The sequence below is a fragment of the Salmo salar genome, chromosome ssa16, assembly GCF_905237065.1.
Source record: "Salmo salar chromosome ssa16, Ssal_v3.1, whole genome shotgun sequence".
Taxonomy (NCBI): Eukaryota; Metazoa; Chordata; class Actinopteri; order Salmoniformes; family Salmonidae; genus Salmo; species Salmo salar.
In genome coordinates, this window is record NC_059457.1 from 47,020,323 (window position 1) to 47,045,936 (window position 25,614).

The 25,614-nt window shown below is 42.1% G+C and overlaps 1 protein-coding gene across 1 annotated transcript; it reads left to right on the forward strand.

Annotated features, from left to right (window-relative positions):
* Positions 1-135: 135 nt before the first annotated feature.
* LOC123727710 (growth hormone-releasing hormone receptor) lies at positions 136-16,459 on the forward strand (the record flags this gene model as incomplete). Its single annotated transcript, XM_045696678.1, has 5 exons — positions 136-225; positions 5,644-5,735; positions 7,144-7,273; positions 12,997-13,038; positions 15,365-16,459. Coding segments are annotated over 5 exons (456 nt in total), but the record flags the coding sequence as incomplete, so codon positions are not given.
* Between the last annotated feature and the right edge of the window lie 9,155 nt (positions 16,460-25,614).

The window sequence follows — 25,614 nt, forward strand, 5'->3', positions numbered from 1 at the left end:
TTCTTTCCTCTGGAAAATATGCTACTCCCTATTCTCAGTAGGGTTGTACCGTTAGTGTTTACATGGAACTATAATATTCACTGAAAAAGACTCTCGTGACTCTTACTCCCACCAGAGAGTTCTGTCTGACCGATCGTTCCCCTCTCCTCCGATAGATGCTGGGACATCAATGAGGACTCCCCCTATTGGTGGATCGTAAAAGGGCCAATTGTTGTTTCTATCGGGGTGAGTAGGCCCTACAGGGGTGCAGTCATACACAATGTGTCATATTTTAAAGGGCGATACGTACTGATTATAGGCCATTTATATCATGGCATTGTTCAATACTCGTTTCTGACTGGCTTGAAGGGCATTCTAGAGTGCGCATTATTTAAAGTGGAACTTAAAGCATTAACTACTTTGCAGATATTAAACAAACAGACAATCATAATATCATTCAAAAATATATAATTCCCAGTTTATGCCTCAAAACCAACTTTAAGAGGTTTTAAAAATAGGTTATATTTGACAAATTCCATGACGTACAGTAAGACATTGTTGGCAGAATAGATGGGTGCATTTCAATGCGTAATTAATATAATTCACCAATACATTTCTTTGTAGTCACAAAATATTGCTATCAGGTTGTAAATCACAGCTGGACTGGTACATTGTTTGGTATATTGTTTGGTACATTGTTTGGTATATTGCTTGGTACATTGTTTGCTGCCTCCACCCATTCAGGATGCACTGGTTCAGTTTCAATGACTCAACATTTTGAACAGAAACGTACAAATGTAACTAAGGCTGGGAACGTCAATATAATTAAACTAGCAAGGGCAATGATCACAAGTCAGTCATAACGTAGCTAATAGGCTAGCGCACACACAAGGCCTGCGAGCCGAATAGGACACACAAGGCCTGCGGGCCGAATAGGACACACAAGCGAGTATAAATGAGTCAACAGTAGAGTCATCTAGTAATTACAGCCTGATGTGCTTGCATCAGTGTATTCAAATTCAATTGTACCGCTTTCGTGTGTCTCATTTACAGCACAGAGCTGAGGGAAAGTGTACAGACACATGCCACAGTCCTAGCTAGGCTACTAAAATGTTGTAGTCTGGCTTCGGTTTATTGTTAAAGTTTGAGAATGAGTAACCAAAAAACAAAACCTGCAACAAAACGCCATGCGAAGGAGAAATATGTAGGCCTATTACAGAAAGATTTGAGCAGTAGCCTAGGCTAGCTATTCAACTACAATACATCAATACTGCATTCAATCGCTCAAGTTCAGTGTTGCCAACTGATTTTCAGGGGAAGTTGCTAGAGGCAGGTTGATTTGTTGCTAAAAGTTGCTAAATTACGTTGTGATGTCATTGCGTGGTAACGTAAAACTGCGTCATTACGTGAAATACACAATAACGTTACTCAAATTGATTGGCCATCTCTGCAAAAAATATGATTTGACATTTGTTCAGGTACAGACTCCCATACTACTGCAGCCGGCCAACAATGACTTGCAATTTGCTGAAATTGCTGCTGGCCTGTGCACGAGCTGAGCGCCTGCTGCTGACATCACTCACAATGCACTTTTGCAGCCAGGCGTTGTGAATGAGTGTGTGACAGAGAAAATCGTTTTTGTGTAATTTAGAGGGAAAATGCGTGCATTTTAGCATTTGAGTCACTTTTCAAAAATTGCTAAAAGTTCCAAATAAAACATTTTAAGTAGCTAAATTTGTTGCTAGGTGCTGTTTGAAAAAAAAAGTTGCCAGGGTAGTCTGAAAAGTTGCTAAATCTAGCAACAAAATTGCTAAATTGGCATCACTGCCAGTGATACTGTACATGCAGTGCAATTAAAAATATATATTACATGTTTAAAATGTTACAACAACCTATAGCTACATTTTTGTTATTTGGAGTAAAATACTTTCGGATTAGGGTCGCAGCATATTATGCACATCTGCAAGCATCAAATCAAATTGTATTTGTCACATGCGCCGAATACAACAGGTGGAGATCTTACAGTGAAATAGCAGCAAAGGTTGGACATATATTATATCTCTTTTGTTTTAATGTTACAATGCTATATACAGCATCCTATGTACATAAGTGGACATTATAAAGGGCGAATTTGTTGTGTTTTATCTATATGGCCCGTGAGCTGATTGAGTTTGACACCCCTGTGCTAGCATATCTATTTATCTAGCTAGCTATTTATTTAGCCAGCTAAAACCCCGGAGCCTAATGTTAGCTGATGGCTAGCTGATGGGTTGATGTCATTGGAGGGGTGGGTGAGTGGCCAACTTTTTCCCCTTATGTCCTTTTTCGGAGGCTACAGCTAAAGATTCAGGTGTCATTTGGTTAGCTAGCAAGAAATCTGAATCAATTTGCTAACTAGCTAGCTATGCTAAACTTGAACGACTGTTATTCACAGTTAGCATGTCTCTTAGTTGTCAATCAAGTATATTTGTCATTGACCAAATGGACGGGCAGGCAGGTAAGTTCCCATTCAGGTGTCAAAACGTGGGTTGGGACAAGCATACATTGGCAGGCAAACTGCAGAAGGGCGAGCAGGCTACTATTCCACATCGTTTATCAGGGCAATTTAGACGTCCAACGAGCTGAAAAGGTTTGACAGGTTTTATCTAATGCTACCTCGTTAGATTTGATCTCATCTCGACTCTGGCCAGCATTAGTTGTTGATCCTGTTGTTGTGAATAGGCAACTGAGGGAGAGAGAGTTTACATTCTCATGGTTGTTTGATTAATAGAACTGTGAAGTACCCAAATGTAAGAGGAATCCCTTTGTAATTACATATTTGCAGAAATCCATTCAGGTGTATTTTGTGGCTTTTGGCAAATGGGTTCTAATGATCTAAAGTCACACTGTTGCTATTGCCTGTAAACACACTTCAGTTCAAATTGAATGAGGTCAGGCCCCTGTGGCAAATGGCTCATTTGCATATAGGCCTACTGTAGCTCTGATTGGCTATAGCACACCGGTCTGTGTAGACATGTTTTTTTTAGGTTTAATTTACAGTACTGCAGTATTTTTATTTATTTCACCATTATTTAACCAGGTAAGCCAGTTGAGAACAAGTTCTCATTTAAACTGCGACCTGGCCAAGATAAAGCAAAGCAGTGCGACAAAAAACAACAACACCGAGTTACACATGGAATAAACAAACGTACAGTCAATAACACAATAGAAAAATCTGTATACAGAGTGTGCAAATGAAGTAAGGAGGTAAGGCAATAAATAGGCCAATAGTGGCGAAGTAATTACAATTTAGCAATTTACACTGGAGTGATATATGTGCAGATGAGGATGTGTAAGTAGAAATACTGGTGTGCAAAAGAGCAGAAAAACAAATATGGGGATGAGGTAGGTAGTTGGTTGGATGAGCTATTTACAGATGGGCTGTGTACAGCTGCAGCGATCGGTAAGTTTCTCTGACAGCTGACGCTTAAAGATAGTGAGGGAGATAAGTCTCCAACTCCAGTGATTCTTGCAATTCGTTCCAGTCATTGGCAGCGAACTGGAAGGAAAGGAATTAATTGTCCAAACTTTGGCCGCTTTCCCGCTCTATATTGCTATAGAATTTTCACAAATGCCTTACTATACGTCATTCTCAAACATTCTATGGATTTATGAAAATGCCCATTTTTAAGTGCTCGTTTGCCAGAAATTGTTTTAAAGTGTCATTCTTCCTGGGGGTGTATATAGACCAATTTGAATAAGATTTAATGTTGCTAAAACACTGACAGTTCCACTTTAAGCAATAAGGCACATGAGGCAGTGCTATATCTTGAATACAGTCACCTGTGATACACCACTGGTCATCCGTTCTAAACAAAATGGTGGCCTACCCCAGCCAAACCCTGTCCTAACCCGGATGACACTGGGCCAATTGTGCGCTTCCCTATGGGACTCCCGATTACGTGCATTTGTGATACAGCCTCGGGATCAAACCCAGGTCTGTAGTGACGCCTCTAGCACTGCAATGCAGTGCCTTAGACTGCTGCGCCACTCGGGCCCTCCCAATGATACTAAACAAGCTGCATTTTCGCATTTTATCTATTGCCATTTTCTTGGACATGTTCCATGATAATAACGTTGATGCATAATTTCAACTGGCTCAGATAAAGTTCGAGTGAACGGTGCCCAGACCAGATTATGTATGTTACAACAGAGATCAAAATTCAATAGTGAAACGTTTCCAGACAGGCAGACAGCAAGGTTTATATTAACCCCTGCTTTACCAAACTAAATACTAGACTGGAAGCAAGGGGGAATAATGTGAGTTGATATAAATACACAAGATGATTCAGACAGCTACATGAACATCATATTATGTAACCATTTTCAGATGGAACTGTTAGCAGGCATAGGTGTGTGTGACGGCCAATACAGCAAGGCTTGGAACACTGCTCATCCAATCAGTATTCCCTTTAGAAACTGGGTGGTTCGTGCCCGGAATGCTGATTGCCGTTGTGCCTAAGAACAACCTTTAGCCGTGGTATATTGGCCGTATACCACACCTCCTCGGGCCTTATTGCTTAAATAACTTATGGTACAGTATGTCAGCATGGTAGAATTCAATGGCTATAGTTCATTCTTACATGTTCTATGTTTGAGCTGCTTTTGAAAGCAAAAGTCAAATTGAAAACACTACTGGCATTGTTGAATTAGATTTTCATAATAGCAAGCTAGGACTGATGGTTTCGTTAGCTAAACTGGCAAGTCTGTTTGGTTACCATGGCCACTTCAGCAGAGGTTGAAGACATTTCTTGCTGCAAATGTGTTAAACTATAGCCATGGTATAAAACGGATAATCAACCTGGGTCTTTATGCTTTCTCTGAAAACTAATGCAACTCTTTGGAAGGTTAGTTCCACCAAAGATTTTTATAACTAAACCAATAGCCCACAGCCTGTCATTTCCAATGGGAACACGAGTCATAGTGGGCAGAACAAGCAAGAAGGTGGGCAGAGCCCAAAGGGTAAAGTCTACAAAACTTAGTCCACTCTGTTCATAAGATTCTAGTTTGGGGAACAGAAAACTGTATTGAGATCAAATGTTTCATTGATGAGAAAATGTGCAGAATGTCGGCCAAAATCCATCTCACGCCATCTTCTCCCACTGCCGGCCAATGGGCTTCCTCTCGCTGCCATATTTGGTAGTGAGTGGAAACGCCAAGCGGATGCTTCACATTCATACATCCAGTGAAATATCCGTGTCATTGTTCTGTGGTTCCACTCAGCTAACGCGTCGTCGAACACCTTCCATGTCATTCATTATTTTCCATAGAACTTATCCCTTACTTATGTGATAGGGAACTTGTGATTGTTTTTTGCCTACTTTTAAAGAAAGTTAATGCTTTATTCTGATATTTCTCCATTGATCTCTGTCAATTCTAGGCAGGGAAAATTGTCCTGAATCCGTACCAAGTACAGATTGGTTTTCCTGTTGCCGTGGCAATGCAAGTTGCAACTCAGAAAAGGAGGAATATTGTTTGTTTAGTTCACTTTATTGAATCCCCTTGGGAAGATCTATAGTTGTACTCATGTTGTGTTACTGTAAAGCACTCTGAGACACTGTGGATAAAAAAAAGAGGGAAAAGGGCTTTATAAAATGATTGATAGAATTTTTATTAAATCAACAGGTGAATTTCATCCTCTTTTTGAACATCATCAAAATCCTGATACAGAAACTGAACCCTCGTCTGATCCAGTTCAATAACTCTGACCACTACAGGTGAGTTTTTTTTTTCTTCTCCATTGGATGATACAAGAATGGATCGATATGATTGGATAAGAAGTTGGGTATCCTTGGGTATCCGATTGGGCAGTTCCAATGGGAAGTTACTGCCTGGAAAAGACAGGGGGAGACAATTATAGGATACAATCTAAATTATGTCTACTGTACCATCTATTATGATGTCTGTCTGCAACAGATACATGGGAGATCTGAGTGAAGTCAACTTTCCTAGTCTCCATTTTGAGTAGAGAGACAGTCACCATAATCACTGACTGACTTAGTATTCTAAGTACAGGAAGCAGGTAATGAAGTTTGTTGCTCAAGCACATTCTGGGGTCACTGAAGTGACTCAAAATAATCTCCCACAAACACAGGTGGGGAAAAACAACTACTTAAATATGATCCCCAATTAGAGACAACGATGACCAGCTGCCTCTAATTGGGAATCATACAAAAACCCCAACATAGAAAAAATAAACTAGAACACAACAGAAAAATTAAACTAGATTTAAAAAAAAAAAGTCACGCCCTGACCTACTCTACCATAGAAAATAAGAGCACTCTATGGTCAGGACGTGACAGTTGGGTGCTTTTAGAGAGTTTAGAAACAGGCCTCTTATGAAGAGCTCTGTTCCAGTTTTAATGAGCTAAGAGGCTTTCTATACAGGCAAAACTGCATCAGACTTTTAACTGGAGTTAATTTGATTTCAGTTCATTTAAGTAAATTATCAGTTCATTTAAGTTAATTTTCATTCAGTTCATTTCAGTTCCTCTAGTTAATTTCATGTGGATGTCTGTCTGCTATCTTCTGTAATCATAGCTGGATTTCACTTCTAAAACTCACATTGCACCATCTTTAACTTTCCCTCACATATGAGTGCACTGGTTTAATAGGTGAAAACAATGGTGGAAAATCTACCTATTACTTACCTATCCAGTCTTTTGATATCCATGAAGGAAAGTAGTCAAGGGCTGAAGGAAACATGTTTTTGTAATGGAATGCTTCCAATGTGGGCAAGGTCTGATTCACCCACCACCGAGTCACTGCAGTGTGTCTGACCTGGAACATACACCACTTCACCTCTCAAGTGGCTTAGTAGATGAATACCTTATTGGAGGGCAGTGCAGAATAATTGACTAGAGCCCTGAAAACCCTCATGCATATGTAGGCCCTATTATATTCTCAAAGGTCAGTGAAGTATACTTTTTTTTAAAGACATGAATACCTATAATATGATACCAGTATTTTCCCACTCGTAAATTACTTTGAAATGCATTCTTGTACACAATCACATATACTTCAACATTTCGCTACACCCGCTAAATGTGTGTATGCGACCAATACATTCGATAAACATGAACACCCCCAGAGATTATAACGTATTCTCTCTTCCCTCTCTGCTAGACGGCTGACTAAGTCAACCCTGCTCCTCATCCCCCTCTTCGGGACCCCCTACATGGTGTTTAACTTCCTACCTGACTACTTCAATGTTAGCGTGCGCCTCTGGATCGAGCTCTGCATGGGGTCCTTTCAGGTACTCTGATCCACACACACACACACCAGGATTTCCGTTAGGAAAATGAGGCGCCGGACACTTGACCGGAAGCATTTACATTTACCGGTCATTTAAGAAATGTACCGGATCCATATTGGTTGGGCAACCTGATAAGGGCATCCACTCACTGTGCTCAAAATTCCAGAAGTTACATTTACTTTATGGAAATTCATCTTATTAACACAACATGCAATGGCGTGCGACATTCTAACCGAATTCCGATGAGCAATTTGAAGACTTTAGAATAAATAGGCCGGGCATCCAAAGATAGGGAAGCTAAAAGTTACCTAAATAGCTTACTCCTCTATACAGAAATAAATATAATCATTCAAAATAGGCTACTACACCAGAAAGCATGATTTGGCCACAGAGGATCATTAGCTTATTTTTAAAAAAGCTGCCGATTGTTTTAGATCGCATAGCCTCCAGTCGGAAGGGCATGCAATTTGGCCAGAGTACTCGGCAAATACCAAATAGAAAAACAATTTGGTATATTATATTTGCTGTAAATATAATGAAAAGACTCCAATCTGTCTTTTAATGAGAAATTCTCAACTTAATTGAGCGAAAGGTAGCCTCTTATTGGCACCAGCAGAGAACATCGGCTAAGTCCCCTCACATTAAATAGCTCACAATGTTATCCGCTAATTGCATTATGAAACCAACATTCCCGTGTGTAGCCTTGTGCCCAATGTGAAGAAATAAGTTTATCAAAATTAAGCTAAACGTTTTGATCTGTTGCATTAGCCTCATTGCTTTTGAATGTTTTTTGGATGTGACCTAGGCCTGGTTGTATGCATTTGGGGTCTATCCTCCCACAACTGTCCCAGAGTCTGTTTGGAATAGGCAATTTCTTTCACGAAGAGAACGAACGACAAGCTGACCAATAGAATAGGTACACTTTTCTATTATGGGGAATAGTAGACTGACATATGCTAGTGATTTTGTTATTCATTACTTTTCCCTCAGCCAACAAGGTGAGTAAACTAAACAAATTTTCACCATTAAAAATGCACCTTCATAATAAAGCATTCCATGTATGCTAGCTGTGACAGATGGAAATATTCGTTCGAAATTTAGAAAGACGGATATCTAAATATTCAACTAGCATGGGTCGCTAATATGACTATGATTGTGACTTTGGCTCTGGACAATGAAAGAAAGATTTGAAAGCCAATATAATGAGAGAATGTCTATTCATATGGAAGTTTTTATAAATGTATAAACATGCCTCTATGTAGTAGTAAGACGTTCAGCTTACAAACAAATAAGTACATGTTTTCAAAATGCATATAACCTGTCTCCAGCTCATTGCAAAGTGGTGTGTGACACTGAAGCCTGCCTCGTTGCCTGTGCGAGTTTCAATGTCACCATTTTGAAAAAAAAAAAATTTTTACACACCAATGCTTTTAGAATTGTTGTGCACTGATTTTGATTTGGATTATTAAAGCACGTTTCACTCCAGCAGCAACAAACACCTGTTTGATGAGCTGTAGTGGAGACTGTCGCTATAGCGACTGCTATTTCAGGCTAAATTGCATTATTTCGCAATGGGATTTTTCCCCCCTTTTCTCCTAGACAATTGACCGGTGCCAATTTAAGTCATCTGCTTTTATTTTTAATAGATTAAAAGCCAACCATTACCGGTTAAAGGAAACAATGACACAGTCTTATGAAGTGGATATGTTGCCTCAAAATGTGTTGTGGTATGTACATCGTATGTAATGAATATTTATATAAATCTAATTTACATAAATTATTCCTGGGATGGATAGCACTTTTACAGCCTGTAAAACAAAGTCATCAGAATATAAAATAGAGCAGTTACTTACATGAACAATTCTCAAGTTATGTAATGCCTGATAATCATAGCATACTAGTTTGTCATTTGGCCTTTTACATAACTTAAAAATCGGATCAAATAAAATAGGATAACATCCCCAAAAATGTTTAAGCTATCACTTGCTCTGCCCAATCATGCCCTCTAGAATGCTCCTCTCCCTCTGTAAGACCAAGTGCTTGATAGAGGGAGATTTGGCCAGCCTGAGTTACCAGGCAGAGGTTTCAAATGGTTTCCCAGGCCAAGCCATCAGAGTTATCTACTGTATTAATAATTATTCATTCACCTCTAACAGTCAGACAGCCCGGGCTAGTAGACCAGACAGCTCCGTAAAAACACTTGATAGTCAATATTTTATCCGATGTCACATGAGGACAGGGTCTGATCACCTCCAAAACAAAGGTCATGTGGTTCGATAGAAGAATGCCTCTGAGGGTTCAGAGCTTGAGGTAGTCACCTCATACAAGTACTTGAGTATGGCTAGACGGTACACTGTCCTCTTAAGCACATAGCCAAGCTGCAGGCTAAGATTAAATCTAGACTTGGTTTCCTCTATCGTAATTGCTCCTCTTTCACCTGAGCGGCCAAACTAACCCTGATTCAGAACAGTGTGCTCGGGTTGAGGTGTAGGGTTTGAACATGGTAGGGAGGGGCCGTTCCTCTTGTTGCTCCGTAGGCAAGCACCATGGTTTTGTACTGGATGCGAACATCGATTGGAAGCCATTGGAGTGTGCAGAGGAGCAGGTGCCATGGTAGAAAAGTAGTTGAGTGTCAACCGCATAGCAATGATAGGAGAGACCATGTGAGGATGTGACAGAGCCAAGTGACTTGGTGTATAGCGAGAAGAGGACTCCTGTGTGGCTCAGTGGGTAGAGCATGGCGCTTGCAACGCCAGGGTTGTGGGTTCAATTTCCCAGGGGACCAGTACAAAAAAAAAATGGATGCACTCACTAAGTTGTTCTAGATAAGAGCATCTGCTAAAAATTACAACAAAAAAAGAGGGCCTAGAACTGAGCCCTGGGGGACACCAGTAGTGAGAGTATATGGAGCAGACACGGATCTTCTCCACGTCACCTGTAGAAGTGGCCTGCGAGGTAGGATGCAAGTCAAGAGTGTGCAGAGCCTGAGACGCCCAACCCTGAGAGGGTGGAGAGGATGATCTGATGGTTCACTGTGTTGAAGGCAGTGGAGAGATCTAGGAGGATGAGGAAAGAGAGTCAGCTTTGGCAGTGCGGAGAGCCTCGTGACACAGAAGAGTGGTCTCAGTTGAGTGACCTGTCTTGAAGCCTGACTGGTTACATTCAAGAAGATCGTTATCAGAGACAGCACGCTCAAGTATTTTGGAAAGAAAATAGAGAAGGGTTACAGGTCTGTAGGTTTTCACATCAGATGAGTTGATGGAGGGGAGCGACTCGGGATATTTTGAAGTCAGAGAGGACGCAGCCAGTGGTCAGGGATGAGTTGATGAGGGAAGTGAGGTCTCCAGACATGGTCTGGAGGGTATGGGGTCGAGCAGGCAAGTTGTCGGGTGGCCAGACCTCACTAGTTGCAGGATTTAATCTGGAGAGAGAGGGGAGAAAGAGGTCAAGGCATATGGTAGTTCTGTTTGAGTGGGACTATTGGACTCAATAGGCTGAGTGAATGAGGAGTGGATGTTGTCAACCTTCTTTCAAAGTGGTTGACAAAGTCATCAGTAGAGAGGAAGGGGGTGGAGGATTAAGGCGGGAGGAGAAGGTGGAAAAAGAATTTCCTAGGGTTGGAGGCAGAAGCCTGCAATTTAGAGTGAGAAGGTGGCTTTACCAGCACATACAGAGGAAGAGAAGGTAGAGAGGAGGGACTGAAAGGATGATAGGACCGCCGGAAGTTTAGTTTTCCTCCATTTTTGTTCATCTGCCCGCAGCCCTGTTCAGTCAGCTTGCAATGAGTCACTCAGCCACGAAGCAGGACGGGAGGTGCAAGCCGGCTGGGAGGAAAGGAGATGCGGAAAGGAAGGAGAGTAGGGCCGAAGAGGCAGAATCAGGAGACAGGAAGGAAAAGGATTTATCAGAAGGGAGAGACGATAGGACAGAAGAGGAGAGAGTAGTGGGAGAGAGCGCGAAGATTGCGACGGCGCATGACCATTTGGTAGGGGCTGAGTGGTTAGGGTTGGAGGAAAGGGAGACAAAGGAAACAAAGCAGTGAGGTTAGTAGGTGAATAGCCTCTAGTAAAGATGAGGTCAAGTGTATTGCCTGCCTTGTGAGTTGGAGGGGATTGGGAAAGGGTGAGGTCAAGGGGGAAAGACAGAGTTGGAAAGAAATTAATCGAAGGCAGAAGTCGGGAGGTTGAAGTCGCAAAGTAAGAAGTGTGGTGAGCCCTTGTTAGGAAATTTGCTTATCAAGGTGTCAAGCTCATTGAGGAACTCCCCCAAGGGCACCTGGTGGGTGATAGATGACGACAATGTTAAGCTTGAGTGGACAAATGACATCGACGGCATGGAATTCACATGAGATGGAGGTGAGAGAGGGAGAAAACATAAACTCTCCAGTTAAGAGAAATGAATAGCCCTGTGCCATCACTGCGACGCCCAGATGCTCTTGGAGAATGAGAGAAAACGTAGTCAGAGAGCAGCAGTGTTCTCTGGGATGATCCATGTCTCCATCAGGGCCAAACAAGTAAAGGGAGTGAAGGGCAGCATAGCGTGAGATGAACTATGTGTTCTTGACTGCAGATCGGCAGTTTCAAATGCTGCCAAAGACCTTGAATTCCACATGGGTTGTGTGCACAGGGTACATTAAGAGTTGCAGCCAAGGGGTATGAAACGTTTGTAAAGCCTACAGGGAGAGGAGCGAACAGGTATAGAAAACACACACACACTTGCCAAAGCTACAAAAGAGCAAAATGAGAATATGTAAATAACTTGGTAAGATAGTCAAATGAGATAGTGGTGTGTAGCCTTCCTCTCTTTCCTTCATTATAACTCTGCAGAACCGTCTTTGTTTCGGCGACGGTCTTAGTTTTGCCGACGAGACTGACACGACCGCCATTTACAGCTGCCGCTGAGAAACCAGGGGAGACTGAAGAACTAACACTAATTGCTAATTGCCTAGCACACCTCCCTGTACTAATTCCTGATTGCCTAGGAGAGGAGAAACCATTCCCCCCAAATAAAGCCACTGATTACCAAAACAAGTCACAAATTGCCCTGCCCGTTGATTCTGGTGAATGTGTCAACAATCATCTGCAAGTTATGAGCAGTCAGCAGTTCATACACCAAGTAGGCAACTGGGGAGACATACAGCACTTAAAGTAGATGGCCCTAGACAGCAAAAAGACTAGGAGACAGCAACAGATAAAGACAAAAATGATACTTATCAAATATAGAAAAATAAACCGTTAGTTTATTCCTGTTTCTCATAGTTGCCTATCATAAATGAGCTCTAATACAGGATTGGTTCATGGGAAGAGTGAGAAACAGCTGACAACTGATTCATGCCACATCTTTAGGTTCTAAAGGTGACAGGAAAAGCAGGAGAGTTTAGATAGTGCCTGCGTCCCAAATGGCGCCCTATTATAGTGCCCTACTTTTGGCCAGATCCCTAGTGCACTATGTAGGGAATACAACCAGTCTCATCAACTAGTTCAACACTAGCATAGCTTACAGCGAGCTCCTTAACAAGCACGATACATATTTGCGGTTGTTCAGCTGTTGACGCTATGGCTGAATCTGTGCAGCAATATATCATATACCTTTTATGGCTTGATGTACAATTATACTTGCCACAATTATACTTCACAATTATACTTCTCTTAAATGTTGAGAACATCTGGGTAATTAAAATCTATAAATATTGAGTTATTGATTATATATCCTCTGTCTTGTAGGGGCTGATTGTAGCGATCCTCTACTGCTTTCTCAATCAAGAGGTGAGTAGCCTTCACTAACTTTCCAACCATTATAAACACCAACCGTTCTGTTCTGCTCTCTAAATGTTGCTTTGATATAAATCAGAAGCTAATAATGTAATATAAGCCATTGAGCAGATGCCTGTATCCAAAGCATCTTACACAACAGTGTTTTAGGTATTAACATGGGTTACCATGGATCCCGGGGTTATTAACATGGGTTACCGTGGATCCCGGGGTTATTAACATGGGTTACCGTGGATCCCGGGGTTGTCTCTGGAACACTCTTCACATTTCCTGAAAAAATCGAATGACAAGACCTGAGAAGTAAATACAACATCCCCAATGTCGCACCAATGCAATTCCACAAAAATGCACAACATTGCTCCAGTGTCACAGTCAATAATGGTTGATCCCTGGTCGTGAACCCACTCTCCGAGGGAGTCTCAGGGGGAATGGGTTATGGAAAAAACACATTTCCAATTCACACATAATACATGCACATGTGTGAAATAGGACAAATGTGAGCACCCACCCACTTGCTGCCCATATGAGAGCTTCAGTAGAGAATGTGTGATCAACAAACGGTATGAGAGTAGAGATGATCCCCATTAAGATACCTTGATATTTAAACTATTTCCACTCTTCATCCCCCCTCGTTATTCATGAGCTGATCTGCCATCTGTATAATCATCAACTTGATTTTTCCAAATATAGGACATTTTCTGTCATGCGTTAAAGGAGGTTATCTAGCAAGCTTAGCAACCTTGGCCATTTGACTTTGGTTTGACTGCCATTACAAATGTTGTATGATTGGAAAATGCTATACTCTGGGTGTGCTCTGTGTCGAAATGCACTGAATTAATTGAGAAACATGATAACGCTCTGAATTTATGAAAGGCCTGTTTTACAATTCACAACAATGTCATTGGTGATCAAATATATTTATTAATGAATGATAGTTACTCTATCAGTTTAATTTGCTCTGAAATCTTTACATTGTGGCGCAGCACCACTCTTATTTGGGGAGAACCCATAGTTACCACATCTTGGTTTTAAACGGTGTAGATGGGGCACATCCGATTTTTTTGCGGTATTTCCCGGGACTCTCGAGATAAATTTGAATTATTCCCGGTATTGACACTTGGTAGATTTTCGGGAAAATATGAATCCCTACTGAGTTTACACTGAGTGCTTACAAATCAGTTCATTTGATCCCAGCTGGGTTTTTTTTTGCAGATTTGCACCACTTATTGACTAGCTTGTGTAATTCAGCAATGAAACTCAGTGCTGCTGTAAATAGAAACACACAATAGTCAATAAGTGATTACGTTTTTTCATCATTCAATGAATTTCATTCATTCGTTTGTTAATTCGTTCATTTATTCATCCATCCATTCATTTTCAACAACACTGAAACTGGCTGTCGTAATCTGAAGTCTCTCCAACAATGTCAGTGGGGATGTTATCTGAGGTCTTTGTGTGTGTGCATTTAGATCCTATTAAATTACTAGAGGGGCTATGTCATAAAGTTCCATAATGGGGTGAAAATGGCAGCCATCTTAGTCAAGAAGAAATTCCAAACCAGTCTAATTGGATTGAATGGCAGTAAAGGCATAGGTGATGCATTCCCTAGGAATAGGATAAAGTAATCCTTCTAACCCCCCCCCCTTAAAAGATTTAGATGCACTATTGTAAAATGGTTGTTCCACTGGATATCATAAGGTGAATGCACCATTTTGTAAGTCGCTCTGGATAAGAGCGTCTGCTAAATGACTTAAATGTAAATGTAATTCCCTGCTTTTACTTATGCAGGAAAATAAAATAAAGGCATTTGATATATCAGAAATTGTGTAATGGAATTATAATCAACCTGTCATATAATTATAAATACAGTTTATATGGGTTTTATATACTTTCTGTATAAATAGCCTCTAAAATATATGTAAACAGACCATAAATGTTTTAGACTGTTTTCTTTGAAATCTGTGAGTGATGCTATATGATACAATATCAGTAACTGTTGCATTTACAACTAGTCTAAATCCTATCATCAATTGATTTGAGCCAGTGTATAGCTGTGGATTGACTTTGAATGGAATGTTGGTATATTTGCAGTTAATTTGAAAAATGTATGGAATCATTCCTCTAAAACTGTCTGGCTAGCTAACACAGATAGAGTGCAGATAAATTCTTCACATTCATTGTTTTACACAATTATCTTATCACAGTACTGGTTGACCAACTCCTGACCAAAATGGCTGCCCTTTATCCCATCATAAGAAGGTTCTCGTCCATTATAGTATTCTATTTCCTAATTCTATGGGTGTGTATCTGTTTGTATCAGGTCCAAAAGGAAATCCATATGAGGTGGCTGAGGTGGCAGGATAACAGCTACGGAGTGGTTCTGCCCGGTGCCAAGGGAAGTCAGATGGACACACATTTCTAGTGCCACACTCTTCATCCACCTCCCCCTCCTCCTTTCTCCAACCTCTATATGTGTGTCTTTCGGAGGGGTTGGAATAAACCAGAAGTTTCCATTGGACAACGGTCATATTCTTCTTCTAATTCCTGTGGCCTCCACACATTGCTTATATATTTTTAGAAGGAGAGGGTGCTGTACATTCTGTCCCTAAAGCATACAATGTCCTCTCTTCCCATCATCACAATCTCATTGCTAAAGGGACCACCACTGGGTTCATCCATTGTGTCCAGCTCAAGATGAACTGTTGCAGCACTGTGAAATGCCCTTCCTCCTCCTCATCCTCCTCCTCCTCTTTCTTCTCTTCAGTATCATCTATGGTTAAGTTACAGAGAAGCCTGTCTCTGAGGTACTATACCATCAAGGATTAATGAAGTGTTGATATTTTTTCTTAACAAAACAAAGTTCAAAAATCTTTTAGACTGGAAAATAGAGGGTTTTATGTATCAAATGTGTCCCTGTTTTTCATCTTTTATGGGAATATTGTCTTATATGTTTGTAGCTTTCTCTCCGTGTTTCAGTAGGTCTGTGTGTTTTGCTCTCTCTCATTCTCTGTGTGTGTTTTGCTCTCTCTCTTTCGCGTGTGCGCGTGCGTGTATGCATCCATGTCCTATTATCCAATGCTTTAGATTCTGAATACAGTATTAGGTCCCCTGGAGGCCCTTTCATTAGGCTTCTTGTGGCTATTGATGGGTAACGTGCAATGTATACAGGAGTATTGTGTGTCGAAGACAATTCTCCCCTGGAGGATATTAAAGTTCATCCTATCCTATCCTTTCTTATTGGCCGTAAGCATGAGAAATACACATATGTATGGGCTACAGTTCATCACCGCAGGATAATTCCTTAGCCTCTAGCAGTGTCAAGAAATATGAAAAAATTGGACCAATTCTGTTTGAATAAAGCTGTGTGCTTTAATGTGGGCTGAATGTTCTGTTTGAATAAAGCTGTGTGCTTTAACATGGGCTGAATGTGATGTATAATACGACAGAATTGAAAATACTCCGAAATATATGGTGTCTCCTGAGATACAGCTACATTTATACTCGAACAGGTTAGTACTGCAAAGAGATGGCGTCTACTAAGAGTTTCAATCTCACGCTGCCCTCAAGTGGTGATTCGTGTTGCAGGACAATTTAGGCAACTTTTTCACAACCTATTTAGAGTCACATGGCAACCAGGAGGGTTGCTGGCATGAACATCCCAGGTGGCTCCTACTGCTCTGGTGCCCTTGAGCAAGGCACTTAACCCCTAGCATGCTTCTGGGTGCTGCTCTGAGGCGGACCCCGTAGGACTACTGGGGTTGGGTATTGTGACAGCAAAATCATTTGTATTCTATATCTGTTCATTTCAACCCCCTTACAAAAAAAGAAGAACCCTCAGGAATTGTGCAGGTGACTAATGTTGATAACTATCAGAGTTTTGCCTATGTTTCTGCAGGACTCCTGCAGGACTTTCTGAAATCCAGCAGATCCTGCAGGTTTTTTTATATTCCTGCAGGACAAGGTAGGTACCTTTCTGCAGGTCAAGGCTAATTCCTGAAGTAAACTCTGCAGAGGCAGATCCTGCTGTATTCATTTATTCCTGCAAGACAAATCAAAGTTTATTTGTCACATGCGCCGAATACAACAGGTGTAGACCTTACAGTGAAATGCTTACTTACAAGCCCTTAACCAACAATGCAGTAGTTTAAGAAAATACCCCCCAAAAAGTAAGAGATAAGAATAACAAATAATTAAAGAGCAGCAGTAAATAACAATGGCGGGGGCTATATTCAGGGGGTGCCGGTACAGAGTCGATGTGCAGGGGCACCTGTGTCGAGGTAATATGTACATGTCGGTAGAGTTATTGAAGTGACTAGATAATAACAGAGAGTAGCAGCAGCGTAGGGGGGGGGGCAATGCAAATAGTCTGGGTAGCCATTTGATTACATGTTCAGGAGTCTTATGGCTTGGGGGTAGAAGCTGTTTAGAAGCCTCTTGGACCTAGACTTGGCACTCCGGTACCGCTTGCCGTGAGGTAGCAGAGAGAACAGTCTATGACTAGGGTGGCTGGAGTCTTTGACAATTTTTAGGGCCTTCCTAAGACAACGCCTGGTATAGAGGTCCTGGATGGCAGGAAGCTTGGCCCTAGTGATGTACTGGGCCGTACACACTATCCTCTGTAGTGCCTTGCGGTCGGAGGCTGAGCAGTTGCCATACCAGGCGGTGATGCAACCAGTCAGGATGCTCTCGATGGTGCAGCTGTAGAACCTTTTGAGGATCTAAGGACCCATGCCAAATATTTTCAGTCTCATGAGGGGGAATAGGTTTTGTCGTGCCCTCTTCATGACTGTCTTGGTGTGCTTGGACCATGTTAGTTTGTTGGTGATGTGGACACCAAGGAACTTGACACTCTCAACCTGCTCCACTACAGCCCCGATGTGAATGGGGGCGTGCTCGGTCCTCCTTTTCCTGTAATCCTCAATCATGTCCTTTGTCTTGATCACATTGAGGGTGAGGTTGTTGTCCTTGCACCACACGGTCAGGTCTCTGACCTCCCTATAGGCTGTCTCTTCGTTGTCGGTGATCAGGTTTTCTCACTCTACTATCTCGGCCTTGAGGCTGCATGACTATCAGCAGGTGCAGACAGTTCTCAGCCTGAGAACTTAAACAGTACATCTCCATTACCCAGTACTTTTCCATCATTGTGCATTGCAAGCATACAAAGGTTATCACATATATACAGTAATCATGGCATTGGCATCATGAGATGCTCGCCTGAGGTAGAGTAAAACCTCTAGACTTAGATATCGTGCACCAGCTGTACACAAATATGCGTAAGCAGCCACCCTGTGTCTTACCAGAGGCTGCTGTTCTATCCTGCTAATAGAGTGAATAACCTGCCAGCTGTATATTATTAATGTCGTCGTTCAGCCACGACTCGGTGAAACATAAGATATTATAGTTTTAATGTCCCGTTGGTAGGATATACGTGCTTTCAGTTCATTCTATTTATTTTCCAGCGATTGAACGTTAGCTAGCAGTACGGAGGGCAAAGTCAGATTAGCCACTCGTCGCCTGATCGTCACAAGGCACCCTGATCTCTTTCCGTGAAATCTCTGTTTCTTTCTCCAGCGAATGACGGGGATGAGGGCCTGTTCGGGTGTTTGGAGTATATCCTTCCTGTCCGACTCATTAAAGAAAAACTATTTGTCCAATTCGAGGTGAGTAATCGCTGTTCTGATGTTCAGAAGCTCTTTTCGGTCATAAGAGACGGTAGCAGCAACATTATGTACAAAATAAGTTAAGAATAACGTAAAAAAAATATATAAAAATAGCACGGTTGGTTAAGAGCCAATAAAACAGCAGCCATCCCCTCCAGTGCCATCACAACAACAATTCACACTTCTGCAGAAATAGGTCAAATTAAGCCGTAATAGGCAAATTCCTGCAGGAGGAATTTATGCATCTATGCTATGCTTTATGACTCACCCTGAATATAAGGTTTAAATCATTAGTTTATCTGGTGTCTCTCTCGTTCAACTGACTCACTGACTAGGCAGCGGCTCCCTCTGTGGGCTGTAACAAGCACAACACCCCTTGACACAGATTATCCATTATATTTACCAGATACTCTAGCCAATCCAGTATCACAGATTGTGAAATAGACACAAATTGCTCATTGGGAATTCATGACAGGCACACAAAATGTAAAAAAACTTTGTGTGCAGTACACAATGTTGTATACATTGAATTTCAATCTCACAGATAAAGATATTAGGTTACTTAAGACAGAAACAATGAGTGAGGTTGGTCAGGTGTATAATGCCACTAGACAACGTTACTGATTAACTGAGTGATTCATTGGAACACATCTCAAATTATTAACAGGCAAATCTGTTAGAATAATTTGTATGTGTTAGGAAAATGACTTAACTGTCCCACTCTGTTATTATAGAATAGGGAGATATGTTTAAGAATAATGGGAAGATAAAATCAGGATATGGGGAGATCGATTAGGATTGTAAAACTTTGAGGTTATATTCTTTAGTAGGGATGTAAACTGAGTGAAGTTGTAGATTAGGTAAAAGAAAAACATTGGAGAGGTTTCAAACCAAGAGGGCCATAAAGGGGGAGGGGAGGTGAAAGCCTTGAAGAATGTGGCAAATTTTTATGGTTCTTTGTGGTTAGTGGAAAAGTACTGGTTGTTTGAGAAGGGAGTGGTCTAAAGATAAGAATATAAAAGGACTGACTCCTAATTGTTGACTTTAGAACGTTCTCTGAATACACTGTACAGACCTTTTGCAGAAAGCTGAGTCCTTGCCTAATTATTATTAACCCAGTGTTTTACAAACCTTGGGGATTAGTCAAGGCTTATTGATTGTTAATTATTATCATTGGGATTCGAAAATTCCCGTAACAAAATCATAACTGCATAGCTTTTGCAGAAACTATTTTCCCAAACTTTTTATTTTATAACAATTTGTGTGTATTGTTGTGATTGTGTTGAATATAAAGAAATCATACAACTAACTGTACGTCACAACGTACACGTAGAACTAGAACTAGAACGCTAGAGCACATATGATTTAGTCTTCAATAAATGACTTGCATACAACTGCATACACAAAATTACTTTTCATGTTTCTAGTGGTTGTGGTAACTGGTGGTGCAAAATCAGATTTCACCTCCCCCAACTAGTTGCAGCCATGCAGTCCCTGGCAACACTGGCAGACTGCCCAAAAGCTTCCTGCGCTCATGATGACATTGCTGCTCGTGCTGCTCCATTACTAGTGCACAGGCAAAATAGTCCCAGCAATGCCTCTAACACCTACAGTGTTAGAGTAAAATGGTAATCATCTGGATATGTGCGCAACAAAAGTTCAACATTCACCTTCTGCTACCATTTTTGTCATGTCCTCTATGCATACAGTTTAAGGCATACATTTGATAAATCCAATGTATGCACCACACAGAACGCACTGCAACTGCCTCTGCAACACAATGCTGCAAGGCAAACGCAGCGTTTCATTGGAAATGTATGTTCTTCTGGTGTTCCAAAATGCAATGACACTATCGGTAACTAGCAAGATGGCAGCTACCACAAAACGATGTATGCAAACTTATGTTGAAAACAACTGTCGGCTGTCTTGGATGCTGTCTCCAGTTCTTTATACCTCAGTGACCCATACTTGTCTATCAATTTTGCTGCCAGCAGGTCAAACCACAGAGTTTCTCAATCTGGGAACACTTGTGAAGCAGACCAGACCAGGGTTTGAGAAATCAATTGGCTTGTTCAACATTGCAACCAACAGCGCAGGCCACTGTCGACTGACCTACAAAGAGCCCTACATCATAAATAACTACTCATTATTATTTTCAGATCAGTCACAATTTACTATGGTACATTAAGGTTTTGATCCTCTCGAACATGACCAATGACAGTGGTGAAAAATTCTTACTTAGTTTCACATTTTCTCGAAATCTAAAGACACAACCTAGATTCGAGCCAATGGGCGTGTTTGAGCGGATCACTTTTGTCAAGTCGCCTTCCAAAGCCTGTTGCATTATGGGGATACAAATTGTCAGACTTACGCCTATATGACAACTGCATAAACTTTACAAAAATCATGTGATCAAAGGTCATGAAGTTTTGACTGCAGTCAACTTAACATTTCTGCAGTTGCTCTACACCAACTTCATCCTGCAGCGCCATCGCCTGCATTATGGGAGGTTCTACGGTCAACCAATCATTAGTTGTTTTTGTTAGACCCCCGTGAACGTGATCAAAGACATGGCTGAAACATGAACAAACTTTGCCACGATTCACAGTGGACATGTACAATTGAATGTGATATTTGAGGCTCTCTCACCAACTGATAGTACTATGTACACACATATTTGTGAGTGCATGATATGGAGGTTGAAGACGTTTATTTTGACAAAGAATAACTTTTATTAACAATGGCAACACTGCCAAGTTGAACTGAGCGTTGCTGTTAGAAATCCATATCAGTGTCTGACCTTTGGCTGTTGCAGATGCACCTCCCCCAACTTCACTCGTCGACTTTCGTCTAGTCGGTTGCTTTCACCTTACTACTCAAACGAGCCCGTTGTTTTAAGTAGTTGAACATAATGGGCACGTTCGAGCGGAACACTTGGTCACCGCCTTTCAAAGTGTGTTGCATTATGTGATAAAAATTGTCTGACTTGTGCCTACATGTTGACTGCATGACCGTTACAATAATCATGTGATCAAAGGTCATGAAGTTTTGACTGCAGTTGCTCTTCACCAACTCCATCCGGCAGCCATCGCCTGCATAGTGGGAGACTCTATTGTCAACCAATCATTAGAGTCTTTTTGTTTGACTCACCCGAACGTGAGCAAAGACAAGACTGGAACAGGAACCAAGTTTGTTGCAACTCATATATAGCAGGCTACAGTGGATATACAAATGCATGTGATATTTGAGGCTCCCTCTCACTAAATGATTGTACACACATATATATATATATGTAACATACACTGCTCAAAAAAAATAAAGGGAACACTAAAATAACACATCCTAGATCTGAATGAATGAAATAATCTTATTAAATACTTTTTTCTTTACATAGAAATCCAATTTATCAACCCATGGAGGTCTGGATTTGGAGTCACACTCAAAATTAAAGTGGAAAACCACACTACAGGCTGATCCAACTTTGATGTAATGTCCTTAAAACAAGTCAAAATGAGGCTCAGTAGTGTGTGTGGCCTCCACATGCCTGTATGACCTCCCTTCAACGCCTGGGCATGCTCCTGATGAGGTGGCGGATGGTCTCCTGAGGGATCTCCTCCCAGACCTGGACTAAAGCATCTGCCAACTCCTGGACAGTCTGTGGTGCAACGTGGCGTTGGTGAATGGAGCGAGACATGATGTCCCAGATGTGCTCAATTAGATTCAGGTCTGGGGAACGGGCGGGCCAGTCCATAGCATCAATGCTTTCCTCTTGCAGGAACTGCTGACACACTCCAGCCACATGAGGTCTAGCATTGTCTTGCATTAGGAGGAACCCAGGGCCAACCGCACCAGCATATGGCCTCACAAGGGGTCTGAGGATCTCATCTCGGTACCTAATGGCAGTCAGGCTACCTCTGGCGAGCACATGGAGGGCTGTGCGGCCCCCCAAAGAAATGCCACCCCACACCATGACTGACCCACCGCCAAACCGGTCATGCTGGAAGATGTTGCAGGCAGCAGAACATTCTCCACGGCGTCTCCAGACTCTGTCACGTCTGTCACATGTGCTCAGTGTGAACCTGCTTTCATCTGCGAAGAGCACAGGGCCCCAGTGGCGAATTTGCCAATCTTGGGGTTCTCTGGCAAATGCCAAACGTCCTGCACGGTGTTGGGCTGTAAGCACAACCCCTACCTGTGGATGTCGGGCCCTCATACCACCCTCATGGAGTCTGTTTCTGACCGTTTCAGCAGACACATGCACATTTGTGGCCTGCTGGAGGTCATTTTGCAGGGCTCTGGCAGTGCTCCTCCTGCTCCTCCTTGCAAAAAGGCAGAGGTAGCGGTCCTGCTGCTGGGTTGTTGCCCTCCTACGGCCTCCTCCACGTCTCCTGATGTACTGGCCTGTCTCGTGGTAGCGCCTCCATGCTCTGGACACTACGCTGACAGACACAGCAAACCTTCTTGCCAGCTCGCATTGATGTGCCATCCTGGATGAGCTGCACTACCTGAGCCACTTGTGTGGGTTGTAGACTCCGTCTCATGCTACCACTAGAGTGAAAGCACCGCCAGCATACAAAAGTGACCAAAACATCAGCCAGGAAGCATAGGAACTGAGAAGTGGTCTGTGGTCCCCACCTGCAGAACCACTCCTTTATTGGGGGTGTCTTGCTAATTGCCTATAATTTCCACCTGTTGTCTATTCCATTTGCACAACAGCATGTGAAATGTATTGTCAATCAGTGTTGCTTCCTAAGTGGACAGTTTGATTTCACAGAAGTGTGATTGACTTGGAGTTACATTGTGTTATTTAAGTGTTCCCTTTATTTTTTTGAGCAGTGTATATTTACAGTTTGTGAGTGTGTGATAAGGGTTGGAGACATTATAAAGAAAAACATTTATAAACATTGGCAAACACTGCCATGTTGATCTGAGCCTTGCTGTTAGAAAACCACATTAGTGTCTGACTTTTGGCTGTTGCAGAGGCACCTCCCCTGACTGCACTCCTCGACTTTTGCCTACAGTCGGTTGTTTTTAGCCTTACCACTCAAACGCGCCCCTTGACTTCACATTAGGACAGTGAAAGATGTAACAAACCTAAATGTCATTAAACCAGTTTGTGATAGGACGTGAACAGGTGCACACTTTAGCGGGTATGAGGATAGAACTGGCATACTAATTCCAGTGGTTTGTCAGAAAGTATTCACACCCCTTACATTTTTTCCACATTTTGTTGCGTTACAGCCTGAATTTAATGATCTACACACAGTATCCCATAATGTCAAAATTTAATTTTGTTTGTAGAGAATTTTAGAAATTAATAAGTTAAAACCTGAAATGTCTTCAGTCAATAAGTATTCGACTCCTTTGTTATGGCAAGCCTAAATACATTTAGGAGTAAAAATGTGCATAAATCACATAAGTTAAATGGATTCATTCTGTGTTCAATAATACTAGTTAACATGATTTTTGAATAACTACCCCATCGCTCTACCTCATACAGACGTCCCCTGAATGCCCATCTGCTAGCCGTGGCCCGCTAGCTGTCTAGAGCACATCGGACTGTTAGCTTAAGAGGCCCATCGGACAAATTCTTTGGCCACTATACCTATTTTGACAATTTGGCCTGGTTTACCACACGGAGCCCTGCTGATCCATCTGCCGACGTAACAGCACGAGGGGGCCACAACAGACCTTCTTCCGTCGCAACGTCCCTCAAAGGCCCTTCTCCTAGCTTGCTATCCCCGGCCCGCTAGCTGCCTGAAGCCACTCACTGCACTCCTATGATCACTCGGCTACGCATGCCTCTCCCTAACGTCAATATGCCTGGTCCATTGTGGTTTTGGTTAGTAATAATTGCCTCATTTCACTGTGGAGCCTCTAGCCCTGCTCAATACGCCTTAATTAACACTTTAGTTCAACCTCTCACACATGCGGTGACATCACCTGGTTTAAATGATATTTCTAGAGACAATATCTCTTTAATCGTCACTCTATGCACAGGTTTACCCCCACTGTATTCACATCCTACCATACCTTTGTCTGTACATTATGCCTTGAATCTATTCTACCGTGTCCAGAAATCTGCTCCTTTTACTCTCTGTTCTGAACGTACTAGATGATCAGTTCTTTTAGCCTTTAGTTGTAACCTTATCCTACTCCTCCTCTGTTCCTCTGGTGATGTGGAGGTTAATCCAGGCCCTGCAGTGCCTAGCTACACTCCCGTTCCCCAGGTGCTCTCATTTGTTGACTTCTGTAACCGTAAAAGCCTTGGTTTCATGCATGTTAACATTAGAAGCCTCCTCCCTAAGTTGGTTTTATTCACTGCTTTAGCACACTCTGCCAACCCGGATGTCCTAGCCGTGTCTGAATCCAGGCTTAGGAAGACCACCAAAAACCCTGAAATTTCCACCCCTAACTATAACATTTTCCGACAAGATAGAACTGCCAAAGGGGGTGGAGTTGCAATCTACTGCAGGGATAGCCTGCAGAGTTCTGTCTTACTATCCAGGTCTGTGCCCAAACAATTTCAGCTTCTACTTTTACATTTACATTTAAGTCATTTAGCAGACACTCTTATCCAGAGCGACTTACAAATTGGTGCATTCACCTTATAATATCCAGTGGAACAACCACTTTACAATAGTGCATCTAAATCTTTTAAGGGGGGGGTTAGAAGGATTACTTTATCCTATCCCAGGTATTCCTTGAAGAGGTGGGGTTTCAGGTGTCTCCGGAAGGTGGTGATTGACTCCGCCGTCCTGGCGTCGTGAGGGAGCTTGTTCCACCATTGGGGTGCCAGAGCAGCGAACAGTTTTGACTGGGCTGAGCGGGAACTGTGCTTCCTCAGAGGTAGGGAGGCGAGCAGGCCAGAGGTGGATGAACGGAGTGCCCTTGTTTGGGTGTAGGGCCT